This window comes from Mobula birostris, chromosome 18, assembly GCF_030028105.1.
Source record: "Mobula birostris isolate sMobBir1 chromosome 18, sMobBir1.hap1, whole genome shotgun sequence".
In the NCBI taxonomy this organism is placed as follows: Eukaryota; Metazoa; Chordata; class Chondrichthyes; order Myliobatiformes; family Myliobatidae; genus Mobula; species Mobula birostris.
The window spans coordinates 37,582,482-37,601,194 of record NC_092387.1 but is presented as its reverse complement, the minus strand read 5'-3'; the positions used below and the strand labels follow the sequence as shown (position 1 = coordinate 37,601,194).

General features: G+C 40.4%; 1 protein-coding gene and 1 long non-coding RNA gene across 6 annotated transcripts in view; one reads left to right on the top strand and one right to left on the bottom strand.

The window, feature by feature from the left end:
- Positions 1–18,713, bottom strand: part of LOC140212061 (paladin-like) — a 288,234-nt gene that overhangs the window by 46,218 nt on the left and 223,303 nt on the right. For all 4 annotated transcript variants that reach the window (XM_072282528.1, XM_072282529.1, XM_072282526.1 and 1 more), the window contains one exon: positions 294–449. In XM_072282528.1, the coding sequence (XP_072138629.1) occupies positions 294–449 (156 nt within the window). The remainder of the gene's footprint in view (positions 1–293; positions 450–18,713) is intronic.
- Positions 1–18,713, top strand: part of LOC140212062 (uncharacterized) — a 112,950-nt gene that overhangs the window by 85,009 nt on the left and 9,228 nt on the right. For both annotated transcript variants that reach the window (XR_011889633.1, XR_011889634.1), the window contains one exon: positions 12,202–12,300. This is a non-coding gene — a long non-coding RNA (uncharacterized lncRNA). The remainder of the gene's footprint in view (positions 1–12,201; positions 12,301–18,713) is intronic.

The following is an 18,713-nucleotide window of genomic DNA, read 5'->3' as shown; positions in this document are numbered from 1 at the left end:
TTAGCGTAACATCATTACAGCACCAGCGACCCTGGATCGATTCCACTGTTTGTAAGGATTTGCACATTATCCCCATGACCTCATGGATTTCCTCTGGGTACTCCGATATCCTCCCACATTCTGAAGGGTTAGTAGGTTAATAGGTCACATAGGCATAATTGAGCAGCGTGGGCCTTTTACTGTGCTGTATCACTAAATAAATGCACTTTGACAACCATAATGGATACATCACTTAGCCGTAGGCAATCCTAGATTACTCCTTTCAAACTACACCTTCACAATAATAAATGTACCTCATTCATCCAAGTACTGAAGGGTCTTTGCCAGGTATCCTTCTTTTCAAGATGCAAGTAGGTGTTGAAGAGGATGAGGTAAATATATCGTTCAAGGTACTGCAGGCTTCGTAGTTGCAACAACTGAACTTCTTTTTCCGATTTAGCTGTTTTTATCTGCAACAATCAAAAAATTGCTGGATTCAGGATGACAATTCAATGGAATGAAAAGCAAATCTATGTTTTAAATTAAGCATCCCATTTGAGTCTGTAAAATAATGAACTTGCCATAGAGAATGTTAAAAGATCATTTCAAGTATACCAAACAAATATACTACAAAACTTCTTGGTTACACCACCCTCCTTTCCATCCCCATTGAAGCCATATTCCCAAGCCTTGCATTCCAACATTTACCCTGGGAAACTCAATTCATTGAAATGGGGAAAAAGTGATTACACAGTAAACTCTGTGCCTCAACCAGCTCTCACAGAGAGAAAAAAAAATCTCTTGAATTGCCAGGCCACAGCTGCAGACAGACAGACACAGTGTTTGGGCTAAGGTTTTCACTGATGGCTCATGTACATTAATAAAACTCAGAGTTTGGTCTGTTTGACAGTTTCACTGCTCCTTTTCTCAATGTCAGTCTTTTGATTGCATGTGTGTGACACAGTGCTGCCATATTCCCTTTGACAGTCACCACATGGGAATAATTGTTCATTACATTCCCGGTGAAAGCTCCTTTTACAAAAATCTGGCTATATTTAACAGTCACAGCAAATTTCTTGCAATTAAAACATTAAAACAATAGTTTTTATACACTGAAAAACAACACACTAGTTTTCCAATAACTCTTGACATTAACTATGCATGATGGATTTTTCCCTCATTTATTCATTTTTTTAGGAACTGGGCATTGCTGGCATGAGTAGCATTTGTTGGCCATCCCTCAGCACTTTTAGAATGAAACAGATCTGTGTATTTTTCAAGAACCAATTTTAACCTCATTGTTATGCAGACTGGAAATGATCTCAGAGAAGCACAACATTTTTCGCCTTTTGGAAATTAGATACTAATTGTGATTTAAAGGATTTTCTTCCTCCTTTTTTAGCCTTTTCACTCTTAGGAAGTGACAGATTCCATGGTGCAATTCCAGGAATGCTACATTTCTATCTGCATCTTGCATGCAAAACAGTGAGCATTACCATCCTATTGAAGGTCATCACAACAGATCTTGTCCACATCAGACCTCCTCAAACATTCCACATATGTCAACAGAACACACTGCACAATGAAAATCTCAGGTCCTTTTAAGTATCCTGTGAGAACAAACTATATCTGAAAGCTTTTAGTCTGAATAATTAATAGTGTAGTTTGGAAAGATAGATGTGTATCCCTTCAATGGCAAAACTTCTTCTGAAAATAGAATCATACTAAATTTATACATAAGGTGGCCAATCAACCATCCACATCAATGGAATTTGAACTTCCAGTACTAGGTATGTTGATCTGCCTTTTTAAGTCCACACCAAATATTTAAATATGGTGCGAATTTCTGCCTTTATAGCTTTTTAACATAGTGAGTTTCAAGCCCCAGCACCCTTTGAAAGGAAAACGTATTTTTTGTTCATTCTAATCCTCCTACTAATTATTTTAAATCTGATTTTTCTTCCTCTTTCAGGACAAATAGTTACTTCCATGATAATTCAAGCTAGTTCCCTTTTAATATTTTTGCACCTCAGTTAAATCTTCCCCTCACCCTCCTTTATTCACTCTTTCCTCATTACTAATTATTTCCAATGCTGGAAATATCCTCAAAGCTCCTCTGTATTCCCACCAGTGCATTCAGACTTTTCCTGTAATGTGGTGAACAGTCTGCATGCAGACTCAATCTGTGGCTTAACTTGTGTTGTATTTGGTTCCAGCAACTTTGCTGCTGCTGTAAAGGTAACCATCCCATTAACCACTTTATTGTATTTGCCAGCTACATTAGGATTCTGTGAAGAAACTCTCCAAGATCTCCCCGGTCCTCACAGCCCAGGATCCTTCTGCTAATTATGTATTCTCTTACTTTGTTGCATCACACACTTCATACACTTCTTTACATTGTCTTCCCTTTGCCATTTTTCAGCCCAAGTGATTAATCCAATCCAATCACCTGCTAACTAAATATTTCTTCCTCACTGACAACCACCCTGCCAATTTTTGAACCACCTGTAAATTTAATCTACTTGCCCTTTACATTTAAGCCTGAAGCACTAATGTGCTCTATATATAAGGAAATGAGAACTGAGGAACGCCAAAGAAGAGAGCTTTTCAGTTGCGAAAGTACATGTCAATCAAAAATTGAAAAGGAAAACAAAATAGATGCTGCAAACTTGAAATAAAATTATTGGAACTTTTCAGCAGGTGTACAGACATCTGGTGAAAGGTCATCTTCCTGAAACATTAACGTGACACTGAACCAATTTTGAATCCAATTTGCCACTCTCCATTAGGACCCCTATGCTCATATTTTTTGAGGAGCCTTGCTAAAATCCACACAAACTTCCACAATCAAACTCCCCTCAGGATACCTTCTTAAAAAACTCTATCAAGTTAGCCAGGCATAAATTCCCCTTAACACTCATGCAGATGACATGAAGGTTGGAAGTGTTGTGGATAGTGTAGAATATTGCCATAGGCTACAGTGGGATATTAGACAGGATGCAGAGTTGGGAGGAGTAGTGGCAAATGGAGTTCAATTCAGGTAAGTGTGAAGTGATAAACTTTGTAAGATCAAACTTGAAGACAAAGTACAAAATTAATAGCAGGATTCTTATCAGTGTGGAGGAACAGAAGAATCTTGGGGTCTATTCCAAATTGGGGACAGAGGGGATAGGTAGGGGTTAAGTTGAGGTTTAAGGACAAGGATGTGGGGATAACTAGAGGATAGGGCAGAATCTAAGCCTCCAGTCCACATTCGAAGGCCAACAACATGAACATGGTCAGATGGCGAATGCAGACCAACTCGAACATTCTGGGTCCTGTCATCAACGAGTTCTAAATTTGAGGCCTAGAGTTCAAGTCCTCACCAGTGTATCTCATTTGCAAGTCTTGGGTCGATTCTGAAGATTGAAGCCTGAAGGTCGATCAGAAGACGAGACCCGATTGCTAGAGCCCCGACTCTGTGAATCTCTGCCAGTATGCTTGAGACCAAAGGCAGCCTGTCCTGTCCTGGGGTTAGAGAGCTATGTATGTATAATTGGGAAGGAGGAACACGGCTTGCTTTGCTGTCATTACTTTATCGCTTGGTATGTTCTGGTTTATTATGTTCTGTGTTGTTCCGAAGAGCTTTGTGTGACAACACTTATGGGCCTCCCCCAGCACCTCCTTAGGTGTGCGGATGGTAACAAAATGATGCATTTTACTGTATGTTTCAGTGTACATGGGGTAAATAAATCTGAATCTGAACGAACAGGCCTATAAATTTATCAGTTTACTCCTTCCTGCCATTGTAAATAACGGTAACAATCTTCTAATCTTTGGGCACTATTTCTGTAGCCTGAGAGGACTGAGGAAATGAAGATCTGCAATTACCACTTCTTTTAACAGCTTGGGATATACCTCATAATTTATAAACTTTCAAAAATGCTTTGCTTTTACCTTCTGCTTTTTAAAAATCCGATCCAATAGATTATTTTCCTCATAGATTCACTGAGAACTGGCTCGACAGCAACACTGGCATATTCTCCCTTTTCTCATGAAATCAGCTACAATGTACTCATTGAATATCCTACCCACATCTGCCACCCCCACATACAGTATAAGCTATATTCTCCATTCACAACAGTTTCCATGGTTATTCTTTTTCTTCTTGTACAGTACATTTGTATGGCATTTTGGACTCCTTTGATATTTATAGTTTCATCCTCACACTTTAAATGTTGTTCCAAGTCCTCATCGGTGTTGAGCTGTATTTGACAGAAATGTCTCCTTTTTATCTCCCTTTACTCTCTTCGCATTTTGATACTCAAGGGTTCTAGATTTGACAGATCCACCTTTTTTTTGTGGAATGTAGTAAGAAATCAGTACAGTACTTCTTAGGTAAATTCTGTAGTTTAAGAAAAGCCTAAAATCTGCATCCCTCTCCTCCACTCCCCCCCAACCCCACCCCACAACTACATGAAATTTGCTTACAAACAGGGAATACAGCTAATGCTGGGAAAACTATCCCTGTTTCAGTCTGATAACATTTCCTTCCCATCTCACTGTTCTCCCTCATCCAACACATTAAATATTCACTTCTTTGTTGTCATGTACTTGGCTGTAATACGTGTTATCCTGGTACGAGAGGGAAAGCAACCAGAAGTCGTGATATATGTTGGGACCAACGACATAGGCAGGAAGAGGGATGAGGTCCTGAAGTGTGAGTTTCGGGAATTAGGCAGAAGGCTGAAGAACAGGACCTTAAGGGTGACGTTCTCAGGATTGCTGCCAATGCTACGTGACAGAGATGGTAAGAATTGGAGGAGATGGCAGTTGAATGCATGGCTGAGGAGTTGGCGCAGGGAGCAGGGTTTTAGATTTTTAGATCATTGGGATCTCTTCTGCGGAAGGTGGGACCTGTACAGATTGGATGGGTTGCACCTGAACTCGAGGGGGAGCAATATCCTTGCAGGTAGATTTGCTAGCATGGTTCAGGAGGGTTTAAACAAATTTGCGAGGAGGATGGGACCCAGAGCGATAGAGCAGTGAAAGAAGTGCATGGAGTAAAGCCAGATCTAACATACAGAGAGGCTTTGAGGAAAGAGAAGCAGAATAAACGGTGTAGAGACAGTAAGGTAGAAGGGCTGAAATGTGTGTACCTCAATGCAAGAAGCATCAGGAACAAAGGTGATGAACTGAGAGCTTGGGTACATACATGGAATTATGATGTAGTGGCCATTACAGAGACTTAGATGGCACCAGGGCAGGAATGGATTCTCAATATTCCTGGATTTCAGTGCTTTAAAAGGGATAGAGAGGGCGGAAAAAGGGGAGGAGGGGTGGCATTACTGGTCAGGGAGACTATTACAGCTACAGAAAGGGTGGGTAATGTAGCAGGATCCTCTTTTGAGTCAATATGGGTGGAAGTCAGGAACAGGAAGGGAGCAGTTACTCTACTGGGGGTATTCTATAGGCCCCCTGGTAGCAGCAGAGATACAGAGGAGCAGATTGGGAGGCAGATTTTGGAAAGGTGCAAAAATAACAGGGTTGTTATCATGGGTGACGTTAACTTCCCTAATATTGATTGGCACCTGATTAATTCCAAGGGTTTAGATGGGGCAAAATTTGTTAAGTGTGTCCAGGAAGGATTCCTGTCACAGTATGTGGACAGGCCAACCAGGGGGAATGCCATACTAGATCTAGTATTAGGTAATGAACCGGGTCAGGTCACAGATCTCTCAGTGGGTGAGCATCTGGGGGACAGTGACCACCACTCCCTGGCCTTTATAATTATCATGGAAAAGGATAGAATCAAAGAGGACAGGAAAATTTTTAATTGGGGAAAGGCAAATTATGAGGCTATAAGGTTAGAACTTGCAGGTGTGAATTGGGATGGTGTTTTTGCAGGGAAATGTACTATGGACATGTGGTCGATGTTTAGAGATCTCTTGCAGGATGTTAGGGATAAATTTGTCCCGGTGAGGAAGATAAAGAATGGTAGGGTGAAGGAACCATGGGTGACAAGTGAGGTGGAAAATCTAGTCAGGAGGAAGAAGGTAGCATACATGAGGTTTAGGAAGCAAGGATCAGCTGGGTCTATTGAGGAATATAGGGAAGCAAGAAAGGAGCTTAAGAAGGGGCTGAGGAGAGCAAGAAGGGGGCATGAGAAGGCCTTGGCGAGTAGGGTAAAGGAAAACCCCAAGGCATCCTTCAATTATGTGAAGAAAAAACGGATGACAGGAGTGAAGGTAGGACCAATTAGAGATAAAGGTGGGAGTATCTGCCTGGAGGCTGTGGAAGTGAGCGAGGTCCTCAATGAATACTTCTCTTCGGTATTCACCAATGAGAGGGAACTTGATGATGGTGAGGACAATATGAGTGAGGTTGATGTTCTGGAGCATGCTGATATTAAGGGAGAGGAGGTGTTGGAGTTATTAAAATACATTAGGACAGATAAGTACACAGGGCCTGACGGAATTCCCCAGGCTGCTCCACGAGGCGAGAGAAGAGATTGCTGAGCCTCTGGCCAGGATCATTATGTCGTCGTTGTCCATGGGAATGGTACCGGAGGATTGGAGGGAGGCGAATGTTGTTCCCTTGTTCAAAAAAGGTAGTAGGGATAGTCCGGTAATTATAGACCAGTGAGCCTTACGTCTGTGGTGGGAAAGCTGTTGGAAAAGATTCTTAGAGATAGGATCTATAGGCATTTAGAGAATCATGGTCTGATCAGGAACAGTCAGCATGGCTTTGTGAAGGGCAGATCGTGTCTAACAAGCCTGATTGAGTTCTTGGAGGAGGTGACCAGGCATATAGATGAGGGTAGTGCAGTGGATGTGATCTATATGGACTTTAGTAAGGCATTTGACAAGGTTCCACACGGTAGGCTTATTCAGAAAGTTAGAAGGCATGGGATCCAGGGAAGTTTGGCCAGGTGGATTCAGAATTGGCTTGTCTGCAGAAGGCAGAGGGTGGTGGTGGAGGGAGTACATTCAGATTGGAGGATTGTGACTAGTGGTGTCCCACAAGGATCTGTTCTGGGACCTCTACTTTTCGTGATTTTTATTAACGACCTGGATGTGGGGGTAGAAGGGTGGGTTGGCAAGTTTGCAGACGACACAAAGGTTGGTGGTGTTGTAGATAGTGTAGAGGATTTTCAAAGATTGCAGAGAGACATTGGTAGGATGCAGAAGTGGGCTGAGAAGTGGCAGATGGAGTTCAACCCGGAGAAGTGTGAGGTGGTACACTTTGGAAGGACAAACTCCAAGACAGAGTACAAAGTAAATGGCAGGATACTTGGTAGTGTGGAGGAGCAGAGGGATCTCGGGGTACATGTCCACAGATCCCTGAAAGTTGCCTCACAGGTGGATAGGGTAGTTAAGAAAGCTTATGGGGTGTTAGCTTTCATAAGTCGAGGGATAGAGTTTAAAAGTCGCGATGTAATGATGCAGCTCTATAAAACTCTGGTTAGGCCACACTTGGAGTATTGTGTCCAGTTCTGGTCACCTCACTATAGGAAGGATGTGGAAGCATTGGAAAGGGTACAGAGGAGATTTACCAGGGTGCTGCCTGGTTTAGAAAGTATGCATTATGATCAGAGATTAAGGGAGCTAGGGCCTTACTCTTTGGAGAGAAGGAGGATGAGAGGAGACATGATAGAGGTGTACAAGATAATAAGAGCAATAGATAGAGTGGATAGCCAGCGCCTCTTCCCCAGGGCACCACTGCTCAATACAAGAGGACATGGCTTTAAGGTAAGGGGTGGGAAGTTCAAGGGGGATATTAGAGGAAGGTTTTTTACTCAGAGAGTGGTTGGTGCGTGGAATGCACTGCCTGAGTCAGTGGTGGAGGCAGATACACTAGTGAAGTTTAAGAGACTACTGGACAGGTATATGGAGAAATCTAAGGTGGGGGCTTATATGGGAGGCAGGGTTTGAGGGTCAGCACAACATTGTGGGCTGAAGGGCCTGTACTGTACTGTACTATTCTATGTTCTATGTTTACTTACAGGCAGCACTGCAACAGCTCACTAATCTTCAACAATGTCTCACAAATCTGTGATTTCTACCACTTAGAAAGTACATACAGTTCCCACACAAGTAAGCATGTCGACATTGAAGCCCTGACAATCACTGTGACTGCTGATCCTGTATGATACATCCTGAAAACTTCTGTCAAGTTACTCCTAAAGCCTTACTAACAAATCATGCTGACTGGCCTTGATTTATCTGTGATTTTCTAAATGAGCTATCCCTTAGAATAGATTCCAATAATTTTGCCTACCACCAAAATAACTATCCTGTAATTACTTTGTTTATTCCTTCCTCCCTTTCCAATTAGCAGTCCTCCTGTCCCCAGGCATTGCTCCAAGAAGGAACAAAAAAATTCTCTAACCATAAACCAAGTAAACTTGCTGTACAACAATTGAATATCTCTAAAGTCAAACAAGGATATAAAAAAATCACAAAGCTGCACCCAGCTCAAGACTAGCATTGACTGATATCTTCCAATGTACAAGAATGTGCTCTCTTCCAATCAAAACCTACTTGCAAAATTGCAATTTGAAAAATCAGGTTCTTTGCTTCAATAGCTACATGAAGGACCAAATTGTAAGCAAATGGAGCTATCCAGAAGGAAATTGGCAACTAAAGCTCTTTGTTGAGAGTAAGATAGTGCTATTTTTTAAAAACAGACCTACATATTAGGGCAGTGTCAGTGATTGAAAATATTTGCATCAAGATATTTAAAGTAAAATTCTGACAGCAGTGAATTATGTCATAAATCACTCAATATATAATTTGACTTATTGGAACTAATATAGCCAAACAAAATTTAATCATCATTGGCAATTTAAACAGGCACATCAAATATGAATATAATATCACCGATGAAGATGGAAAATTCATCTTTAACAGGTCAAACTCCTAGGCCTAAAGCAAAATCTCACTGAAAAACTGTACAAAGTTCACCAGTCTTTTTAAGGACAATTATAGATGGGCAATAATGCTAAATATATCATATCACCTACTCCCTATGAAATTACAGTACTAAAAATAAATAGTGTTAAAATCTTACAAGTCTAGTCCTCCAAACAACCATGTCTGTTTTCTGGATGATTCCGCATCAGTAAACCCAGTTTAGCTTCAAGTTAAAAAGTCACTTGGACAATTTATATCCTACTCTGATTTGGCTCATCTACATTTATATAAATGACATTAAATTAAGTTTAAGGTGAGAACTATTTGCTTCAGCATGAGAGCAATCAGTGCCGTTGTCGTGTCCTTTTCTTATCCATCCTGAAATATCATAGATCTTTGCAAACCTTTTCCTAGTACTACTCAGCAACAGATGTCACAAATGTAGGAGGCATTACTGAAGAAGTCTGAATGAGTAGCTGCAGTTCATCGTGTACCCATCATATATGGTGGGTAGAGGAAGTGAATGTTTAATGTGGTGGACAGGGTGTAAATCAACAGACTGCTTTGGCCTGATGATATTTAGATTCTTAAGCACTTCTGGATCAACACTATGTAGATAGCATATTCCAATACAATCCAGATTTGTACATTATAAATGGTGAAATGGTTACTGATACCAATGGAATTCCCATGTGTTGATGATGAGGGATTTGATGATGGCAATATTGTTAAATGTTAGAAGAAGATGATTAGATTTCCTTGTTAAAAATAGTTTTTGTCTCACATTTGTGTGGCAAGAATGTTACTTGCAATTGCTAAATCATGCCTGAATGTTCATATTTTGCTGGAGGTGAGGAAGAACTCCATCATCTGAACAAAGCATTAGAATACTGACCAATAAATGTTGATCATATCAATGATGCCCAGATCTAATAAATATCCAGCTGAGAACTGCAATCAACAGGGAACATCATTCTTTCTGATCAAAGCAAGGAAGCAGCACAAGTGCTGAGGATCTCTTGAACTGACACCTTAGGCATAAGAGTTTGGCCTTCAAATTTATAACTATAGTGTTTAGATGATATGACAGTTCAACTGAGAGATTTCTTTCCGATTCAGACTCCTTTCAAAGATACTGGGAATGGTGTCACTTCCAGTACACACAAGTTACAATTATTAAGGAGTTAAGCAATTAGGGAGTGGACCTACAGATGTTAGCTTAAACAGGTGTCTATAGGTGGAGAGCATTCTTACTGGTTACATCACAGCATGGTATGGAGACTCCAATGCACAGGGTTGCCAGAGGCTGTAGAGAGTTGTAAATTTAGCCAGCTCTATCATGGGCACTGCCCCTCCCTACCATTGAGGACACCTTCAAAAGACAGTGCCTCAAAAGGCAGCATTTATCTTTAAAGACCCTCATCACCCAGGATGTTTATGCCCTCCCTCGTTACTACCATCAAGGGAGAAGGCACAGGAGCCTGAAGACCCGCATTCAATGATTCAGAAACAATTTCTTGTCTTCCACCATCAGTCCATGAACAATACCTCGTCATTTCCTTTTCTGCAATTACAAACGTTTGTAATTTATTGCCATTTCATGCCACCACAAAACAATACATTTCACATCATATAAGACACTGATAATAAACCTCATTCTGTTTCTGATGTATGGGTCTAGGAGGTTCAGATCCACTGAGTGAAACAGACCTGGTATTAAGTTGCCTAAGGTATCCTTGTGGAAACTCACTGTGGACGAGTATCATAACTCCTTATGCCAAACAAGAAACTTAACAAAATGTTTCAGTGACCTGCTTTATCCTCCTGTGTTTTGTATCACAACTTTTGCAAAATTTGACACATTATTTAAAGGTTGATCTTAATCAAGTTCATGATTTAATTGACAGGGATGTGTCACTGTCATAATATTTGGCAGGGCTCCTCCACTGACAGATTTCATCTTTAAATGTAGTTGTTAATACAAATGCTGGAAAGATAGCTCAACACTTCTACTCTTACCCAAATCCCCACCCCTTCAATGTATTATCTACCTCACCCCTACCATTCCCATGGAAAAATAAATTGTTAGCATAACAGCTAAATATTCTGTTACACTGTGCAGTAGTCGTGAATTACAGAACATCTGCAAAGCATTTTAATCCTAGTGAAATCAATAAGCTCTCATTTAGCAGTACATGAATGAATATTCACAAAGAGGAATAGTGTGAAGCACAAGAGATTCTGCAGATGCTGGAAATCCACAGCAACGCACACAAAATGCTGGGGGAACTCACAGGTCAAGCAGCATCTATGAAAACAAATAAACAGTTGACATTTTGGGCCAAGACCATTCATCGGGACTGGAAAAGAAGGGGGAAGAAGCCAGAATAGGAAGGCGGGGGGTAGGGGAAGGAGTTAAAGCGAGAAGGTGATAGGTGAAGCAGTACTTCTTACGTGGAATAAACCATATGAAAGAATGTTAAATTTCTTCCTGAGACTGGCATCATTGCTGTTTTGTCTCAGTTATTTTCCAAATCTGATTTGCCAATGCCATCTATAAGACCTTAATTTGCCCTCAAGGAAAATACATCTATATAAATTAATAACAAAAATGGAAGTGAAGAAAGTAAGTAGTTTAATTAGCACGTGTCTTAGTATGCTCAAAAAATATCAATGAGATCCATGAAGGGGTGTGTTCTGGAAGGCCCGGACTGGGAGTTGAACATCCAATCCAGTTCCGACATTTATTGCCCATCTCTAACTCAATATATACTGTGACTAACTTCAGTGGTTAAATTGGGTGATCACCTTTCCTTTAACAGATGTGACAGGACTTCAATTAATACAAGTTAATTATGGCTGATTAATGGAATCCCTGAACACAAGATTCACAGGCTAAATGGATTGGAACAAATTCTTTGTACCCTGCACAGTGGTATTGGAACATAATGAAGATCACATTTCCAAAAAGTATTTGCTAATATACAGTGACAAATAATTGAATTGTGCAGAGATTTAATACTCATTGTGCTTTTACGGTATCATGATTCTTTACCCTGCAGTTGTAAAATGATTATAAGCAGGGAAATATGACAACCCTAAAATTATAAGTTAAAATAAAGACAACATTACATTCAAAAGAAGTTGGTTTCTATTACCAAAATGCAGGCAGTGGAAGCTAACTCAATGAAGAAAATCCACTCAGATTAGAACCCTCTTTCCATGACTTACTGGTTTTCTTTCTATTTAAGTCAGTAAAAAATCTCATTCCAATGGAGAATTGCTCTAAATATTGAAGTTTTAATTTGCCTTTTTTTTTGTTGTTTAGCATTCCACTGATTCTAAGTTCAGCTCATACTATTTGGCAAATTTGTCTGTCTGGATCACAACTCGGCAACAATTTTTTGAAGCTCATCCTGTATATTAGGTAAAACCTTATTAACCTTAGGTTTCTTTGAACACCTGTGATAAGAGAAAATGGGGTTTATATTTTATACTAAGCTAGTTAATACTGTAATTAATAGGGATATACTTGCGCATATAGAAAAGTATGTAATTGCTAGTTTCCCTCCTCCAGTGCCCCTGGAGACAGGTCAGTAATCATCAATTTTGCAAGAATTGCAATACCTCTGCCAGATTAGCTAGGCCAAAGCATTTTTAAGTGACTGTGCCAGATTTCTGAGGTTAATTCTCACTAGAAAATTAGCATAAATACCCAGTGCTGTTTTGATCTTAACTGTATGTAGCTTTTGCCAACAGTTCAAAATTCTGCTTAATAATTCTGCTGTGTGGGAATTATTATTTCGTCTTTCCTGAACCCTGACAAGTATAACTGGATACTGAATGGAGAGTTTGTGAACAAGGTTGTCAATTGTGACAATTCACATCACCTTCCCAGAGGAAAATTATACATTTCAATCAGGACCTGAATATTCCCATAGGGTGCACACACTCTTGGGATCTCAAAGATTATGTATAAAACTCTGCTTTACAACAAGTTACATTCACCCATCACATAGATGGTCTCTGAGCTACTCCTGATTATAAAACCTACTTCTGTGTTCATGCCTATCCATGTCTTTGTTCCATTAAATATGTAGCCCTATAATCTTACAAGACCTTTTCTGACTCTGGCTTCTTACAATCAGAGTTCCATCTCCTCAGTTTTAGCAACTATGTGTCTAACTGTCTTGGGCCAAAATTCTGAAACTCTTACGAATTTCTTTTATCTTTATAACTCCAACTCCACCTTTTAGATGCTCCATAAATGTATCAACTCTAAACTTTGCAATTATTTTATCCTTTTAAATGTGGCATGGTTTCAATTCTTTGTTTTGAACGGCTTCCGTGTAGTGTCTAAGAGTGTTTAATGAACAAATTTCTGTTCATTTAAAACATTAACCAGTTATCTTTCTCAGCATTGTATTTCTAACATTTTTGCTAAAGGGAGCTGTAATTAATGTAGTTATTTTTAAAAATGGTGCAGGAATCTATGGTGAAACAGTGCCCACTCATCTTGGTTTCCGTGATGTTTTGTTACAAGCAATTTCACCAAACACATCAGAGTGAAAACACAATTTCATCAGACAAACTAACACTTCCCATTTATTAAAATCCTCTTTATTCAATGGGGAAATCATGAGGAACATATAAACAGGATCATAGAGTACAATAAAATCTGACCATTCCCAGCAACATGATGTCTAAAATTATAAAAGCACGTACAATCATGAAAACTAATGGCCCTGGGAAATTCACGGCAAATTCCTAGTTTCACCAGATGTACAGTAACAAAAGCAAATTAAGCGTTGAGAGTAATTAGATATTTGGAATTCCATCATGAACATGGTAGGTGTTTTATGAGAAATATTTAAAATTCATATTATCTATTAAAATCATAGTGATCCTCCTCATTAAAAACATTCCAATACAATTGATCATGGATATTGACAAGAACGTGTCCTTTTGGATCCAACTGATAGGAAAAAGAACAGTGGGCTAGTTGTCTTCCACAATATGTCCTGGAGATCACCACTGCCCAAAAATAGTGTGTTCACCCACTTAAACTAATCTGGGTATCCTGAATGAAATGATTCACCTGGAACACTGAAATCTTACACTATCTGTAAATACAAGTCAGGAATGTAGGAGAATCTACTTGCCTAGATGAGTGAAGCTCCAACACTACATAAGCAACTCAGCACCCTCCAAGACAAAGTAGTGCACCCATCCACCAACCTAAACATTAATTCCCTCCACCTCTCCAATTCATACTATCTTCAAAAGGCACTCAGCTAGGGTTCCATAACTGCACCTTGGAAAGTGACAGTCTGGCAGGAGGTGCAAAGAACATCATCAGCTGTAGTTTTCTCTCTGAGTCACGTGACATCCTCACTTGGAAACAATTTATAGTTCCTTCATTGTTACTCAGTCTATATATATATATCTGGCGACTGCCGACCCAACAGTGGTACAGGCCTACTCTAACTCAAAGGATTGCAAAGTACAAAGAGAAGGCTCACCATCACTTTCTTTGAATAATTAGTGATGCGTAGCCTAGTCAGCAGTGCCCACAACTGAAAAATATGCCCATAATTAAAAAGAGGCTTTAAGCTTCTAATATGAAAAACCTGTGCTCATGTTAATTTTTTTCTATCCAAATTCAAAGAATATACATGGTAGTCTCTAAACAAAATGGATCTATCATTTCTGATGCCAAATATTATAAGCCAAGTCAATTAATCACTTAACCACAACTTAGCACATCTTTCAGCACTGATTTCATCATCAGGACCAGGCTTACAAGAGGTGCTGCTTTTCAGCCAAAGACCAATAACTCTATTTGACAATTCCAGTAAGATTAGGTTCGTTGTTCGTTTATGAGGAGTCTGCCTTTTTTTATCATCTAAATCTAGACCATATGCTGAGCTCCCTTACCCTCTGACAGACTTGGCTGGAACAAACTATAATTCACTCAACTCTACTTTAGTTCTGTATCAAGCTGCTTTTATATAGAACAAGTTAAAGAAATGAATCATGAATTTTATCTAAACGAAGCAATAGTACAACACTTTTGTATTGTAGTACAATTTCTCCTTCAGCTACTCCCACTTTCTCCAAACTCAAAGGGTAGCCACGGGCACTTGCATGGACCCAGCTTTGCCTGCATTTTCACTAGCTATGTAGAACAGTCCATGTTCCAAGCCTTCCCTGATAATGTTCCGCAACTCTTTCTGTACTACATTGACGACTGCATTGTTGCTGCTTCATGCACCTTTGCTGAGCTTGTCAATTTAGTCAACTTCGTCTCCAACTTCCACCCTACCCTTAAATTCACTTGGTCTATTCCTAATACCTCCCTCCCCTTCTCAATCTCTCTACCTTCATCTCTGGAGACAAACTGTCGACCAACATCTTTCATAAACTTAACGATTCCCACAGATATCTTGGCTATACATCTTCCTGTTGAAAGGTCTTGGCCCGAAAAGTCAGCTGTTTATTCTTTCCCATACATGCTGCCTGGCCTGCTGAGTTCCTCCAGCATTTTGTGTGTGTTACTATTCCCTTTTCTCAGTTCCTTTGTCTCTGCTGCATCTGTTCGCAGGATAAGGCTTTCCTTTCCAGGACATCAGAGATGTCCCCCTTCTTCAAGGAACAGGATTTCACTCCCCTCCTCCATTCATGCTGCTCTCACTGCATCTCCTCCATTTTCCCTGGATATCCATGCTCACCCTACATTCCCGCAGCCTTAACAGGGAGAGTTCCTCTCGTTCTCACCTACCACTCCATCAGCCTCCACATCCAACACTTCATTCTCTGCAACTTCCACCAATATCTATGGGATCCTACCACCAAAGACATCTTTACCTCCCTCCCACTCTCTGCTTTCCACAGGGATCACTCCCTTCATGATTCCCTTGTCCTCTCATCCCTCCCCACTAAGGTCCCTCCTGGAACATAACCCTGCAAGTGACATTTGCCATTTACCTCCTTCTTCACCTCCATTCAGAGACCCAGACAGTCCTTCCAGGTGAGGCAACACTTCACCTGCAAATCTTTTGGGGTTGTCTACTGTGTCCGGTGCTCCTGATGCAGCCTCCTCTGCAGTGGTGAGACCAGATGTAAATTAGGAGACCAGTTTCTCGAGCACCTCCGCTCCATCTGCCAAAAACAGAACTTCCCGGTGGCCAACAATTGTAATGTCTATCACCGTTCTTGTTCTGACATGTCAGTCCATGGCCTCCTCTTTTGCCACAATGAAGGTACTCTCAGAGTGGAGGAGCAACATATCATATTCTGTCTAAGTAGCTTCCAACCCGATGGCGTGAACATCAATTACTCCCTCCAGTAAAAAAAGATTTCCCTCTCCCCTTCCTCTTCCCCAATCTGGCCTCTTACCTCATCTTCTCATCTGCCTATCACCTCCTCCTGGTGCCCCACCTTCTTCCCTTTCTCCCATGGTCCACTCTCCTATCAGATTGTATTCCTTCCCCTCCCCTCACATAATAGGGAGGATGTTGTGGTTTTGTAGAGGGTACAGGAGAGGTTCATTAGGGTGTAGCCTGGATTGAAGTATATTAACTACAAGGGGAGATTGAACAACCTTGGATGGGTCCATATAGGAACAGAATAAGGCCATTTGACCCATCAAGTCCACTCTACCATTTTGATGTGGCTGATCCAATTTCCTCTCATCTTCAATCTCCTGCCTTCTCCCTATATCACTTCATGCCCTGACCAATCAAGAACCCATCAACCTCTGTCTTAAATATATATAAAGACTTGGCTTTCACAGCTGCCAGTGACAAAGAATTCTACAGATTCACCACTCACTGATGAAAGACCACTCACTCTCCTCATCTCTGTTCTAAAAGAACATCCCTCTATTCTGAGGCTGTGGTCTTAGACTTTCCCATCATAGGAAACATCCTCTCCACATCAATTCTATCAAGGTCTTCCACCATTCGATAGGTTTCAAAGAGATCATTCCTCATTTTTCTGAAGTCTAGTAGATACAGGCCCAGAGCCATTAATTGCCTTTCATGTTACAAACCATTCAATCCTAGAATCATTTTTGTGAACCTCCTTTGAAACCTCTCCAGTTTCAGCACATCGTTTCTAAGATAAGGGGCCCAAAACTGTTCACAATACTCCAAGTGAGGACTCACAAGTGCTTTCTGAAGATTCAACATTACATCCTCTCTTTTATATTTTAATCCTCTTGAAATGATTGCTAGCAATAATATAGACTCAACCTTAATATAGACTCAACCTGCAAATTAACCTTTAGGAAATCCTGCACAAGGACTCCCAAGTCCCTTTGTGCCTCAGTTTTTGTATTTTCTCTCCATTTAGAAAATAGTTAATCCTTTCATTTCTTCTACCAAAGTGCATGACTATACACTTCTCAACACTGTATTCCATCTGCCATTTCTTTGCCCATTCTCCTAATCTATTTAAGTCCTTTTGTTGTCTCTCTACTTCCTCAAAAATACCTGCCCCTCCACCTATCTTCGTATCGACAGCAAACTTTGCAACAAAGCCATCAATTCCATCATCTATATCATTGACATATAATGTAAAAAGAATTGGTCCCAACACAGACCCCTGTGGAACACCACTAATCACTGGCAGCCAGCCAGAAAAGTCTCCTTTATTCCTGCTCTTTGCCTCCTGCGAATTACCCACTGCTTTATCCATGCTAGAATCCTTGTAATACCATGGGCTCTTAGCTTTTTAAGCAGCCTCATGTGTGGCACCTTGTCAAAGGCCTTCTGAAAATCCAAGTAAACAACATCCTCTGGTTCTCCTTTGTCTATCCTGCTTGTTATTTCTTCAAAGAATTCTAACAGATTTGTCAGGCAAGATTTTCCCTTGAGGAAAGTATGCTGACAACAGCCTATTTTATCATGCGCCTCCAATTACCTTGAGACTTCATCCTTAATAATTGACTCCAACATCTTCCCAACCACTGAGATCAGACTAGCTGGCTTATAGTTTCCTTTCTTCTTCCCCTCTCCCTTCTTGAAGTGATTCGTGAAAAATCATTAATAGTGCAGCCACAGTCTCTTCAACCACCTCTTTCAGAACTCTGGGGTGTACACCATCTTGTCCAGGTGACTTATCCACCTTCATTCCTTTCAGTTTCCCAAGAACCTTCTCTGTAGTTATGGTAACTTCACACACTTCATGACCCCTGACATCTGGAATTTCCACCATAATGCTAGTGAAATCCACAGTGAAGACTGATGCAAAACACTTACACAGATCATCCGCTATTTTGTTGTCCCCCATTACTACCTCTCCAGCATCGTTTTCCAGTGGTCCGATATCTACTCTTGCCTCTCTTTTACAGTTTATGTATCTGAAGAAACTTTTGGTATCCTCTTTAATATTATTGGCTAGCTTACTTTTGTATTCCATCTTTACCTTCTTCATGAATTTTTTTTTAGTTACCTTCTGTTGATTTTTAAAAGCTTCTCAATTCTCTAACTTCCCACTAATATTTGCAATATTATATGCCCTCTCTTTGGCTTTTATGTTGGCTTTGATTTCTCTTGATAGCCATAGCTGTGTCATCTTTCTTTTAGAATACTTCTTCTTCTTTGGGATGTATATATCTTGTGTCTTCCAAATTGCTTCCAGAAATGCCAGCCATTGCTGCTCTGCCATCATCCCTCCCAGTGTTCTTTTCCAAGCAATTCCAGCCAACTCCTCTATCATGCCTCTGTAATTCCCTTTACTCCACTGTAATAGTGATACATCTGACTTTCCCCTAAGGGTCCTTTTACCTTAAGCTTTCTAATCAATTCTGGTTCATTGCACAACACCCAATCCGGA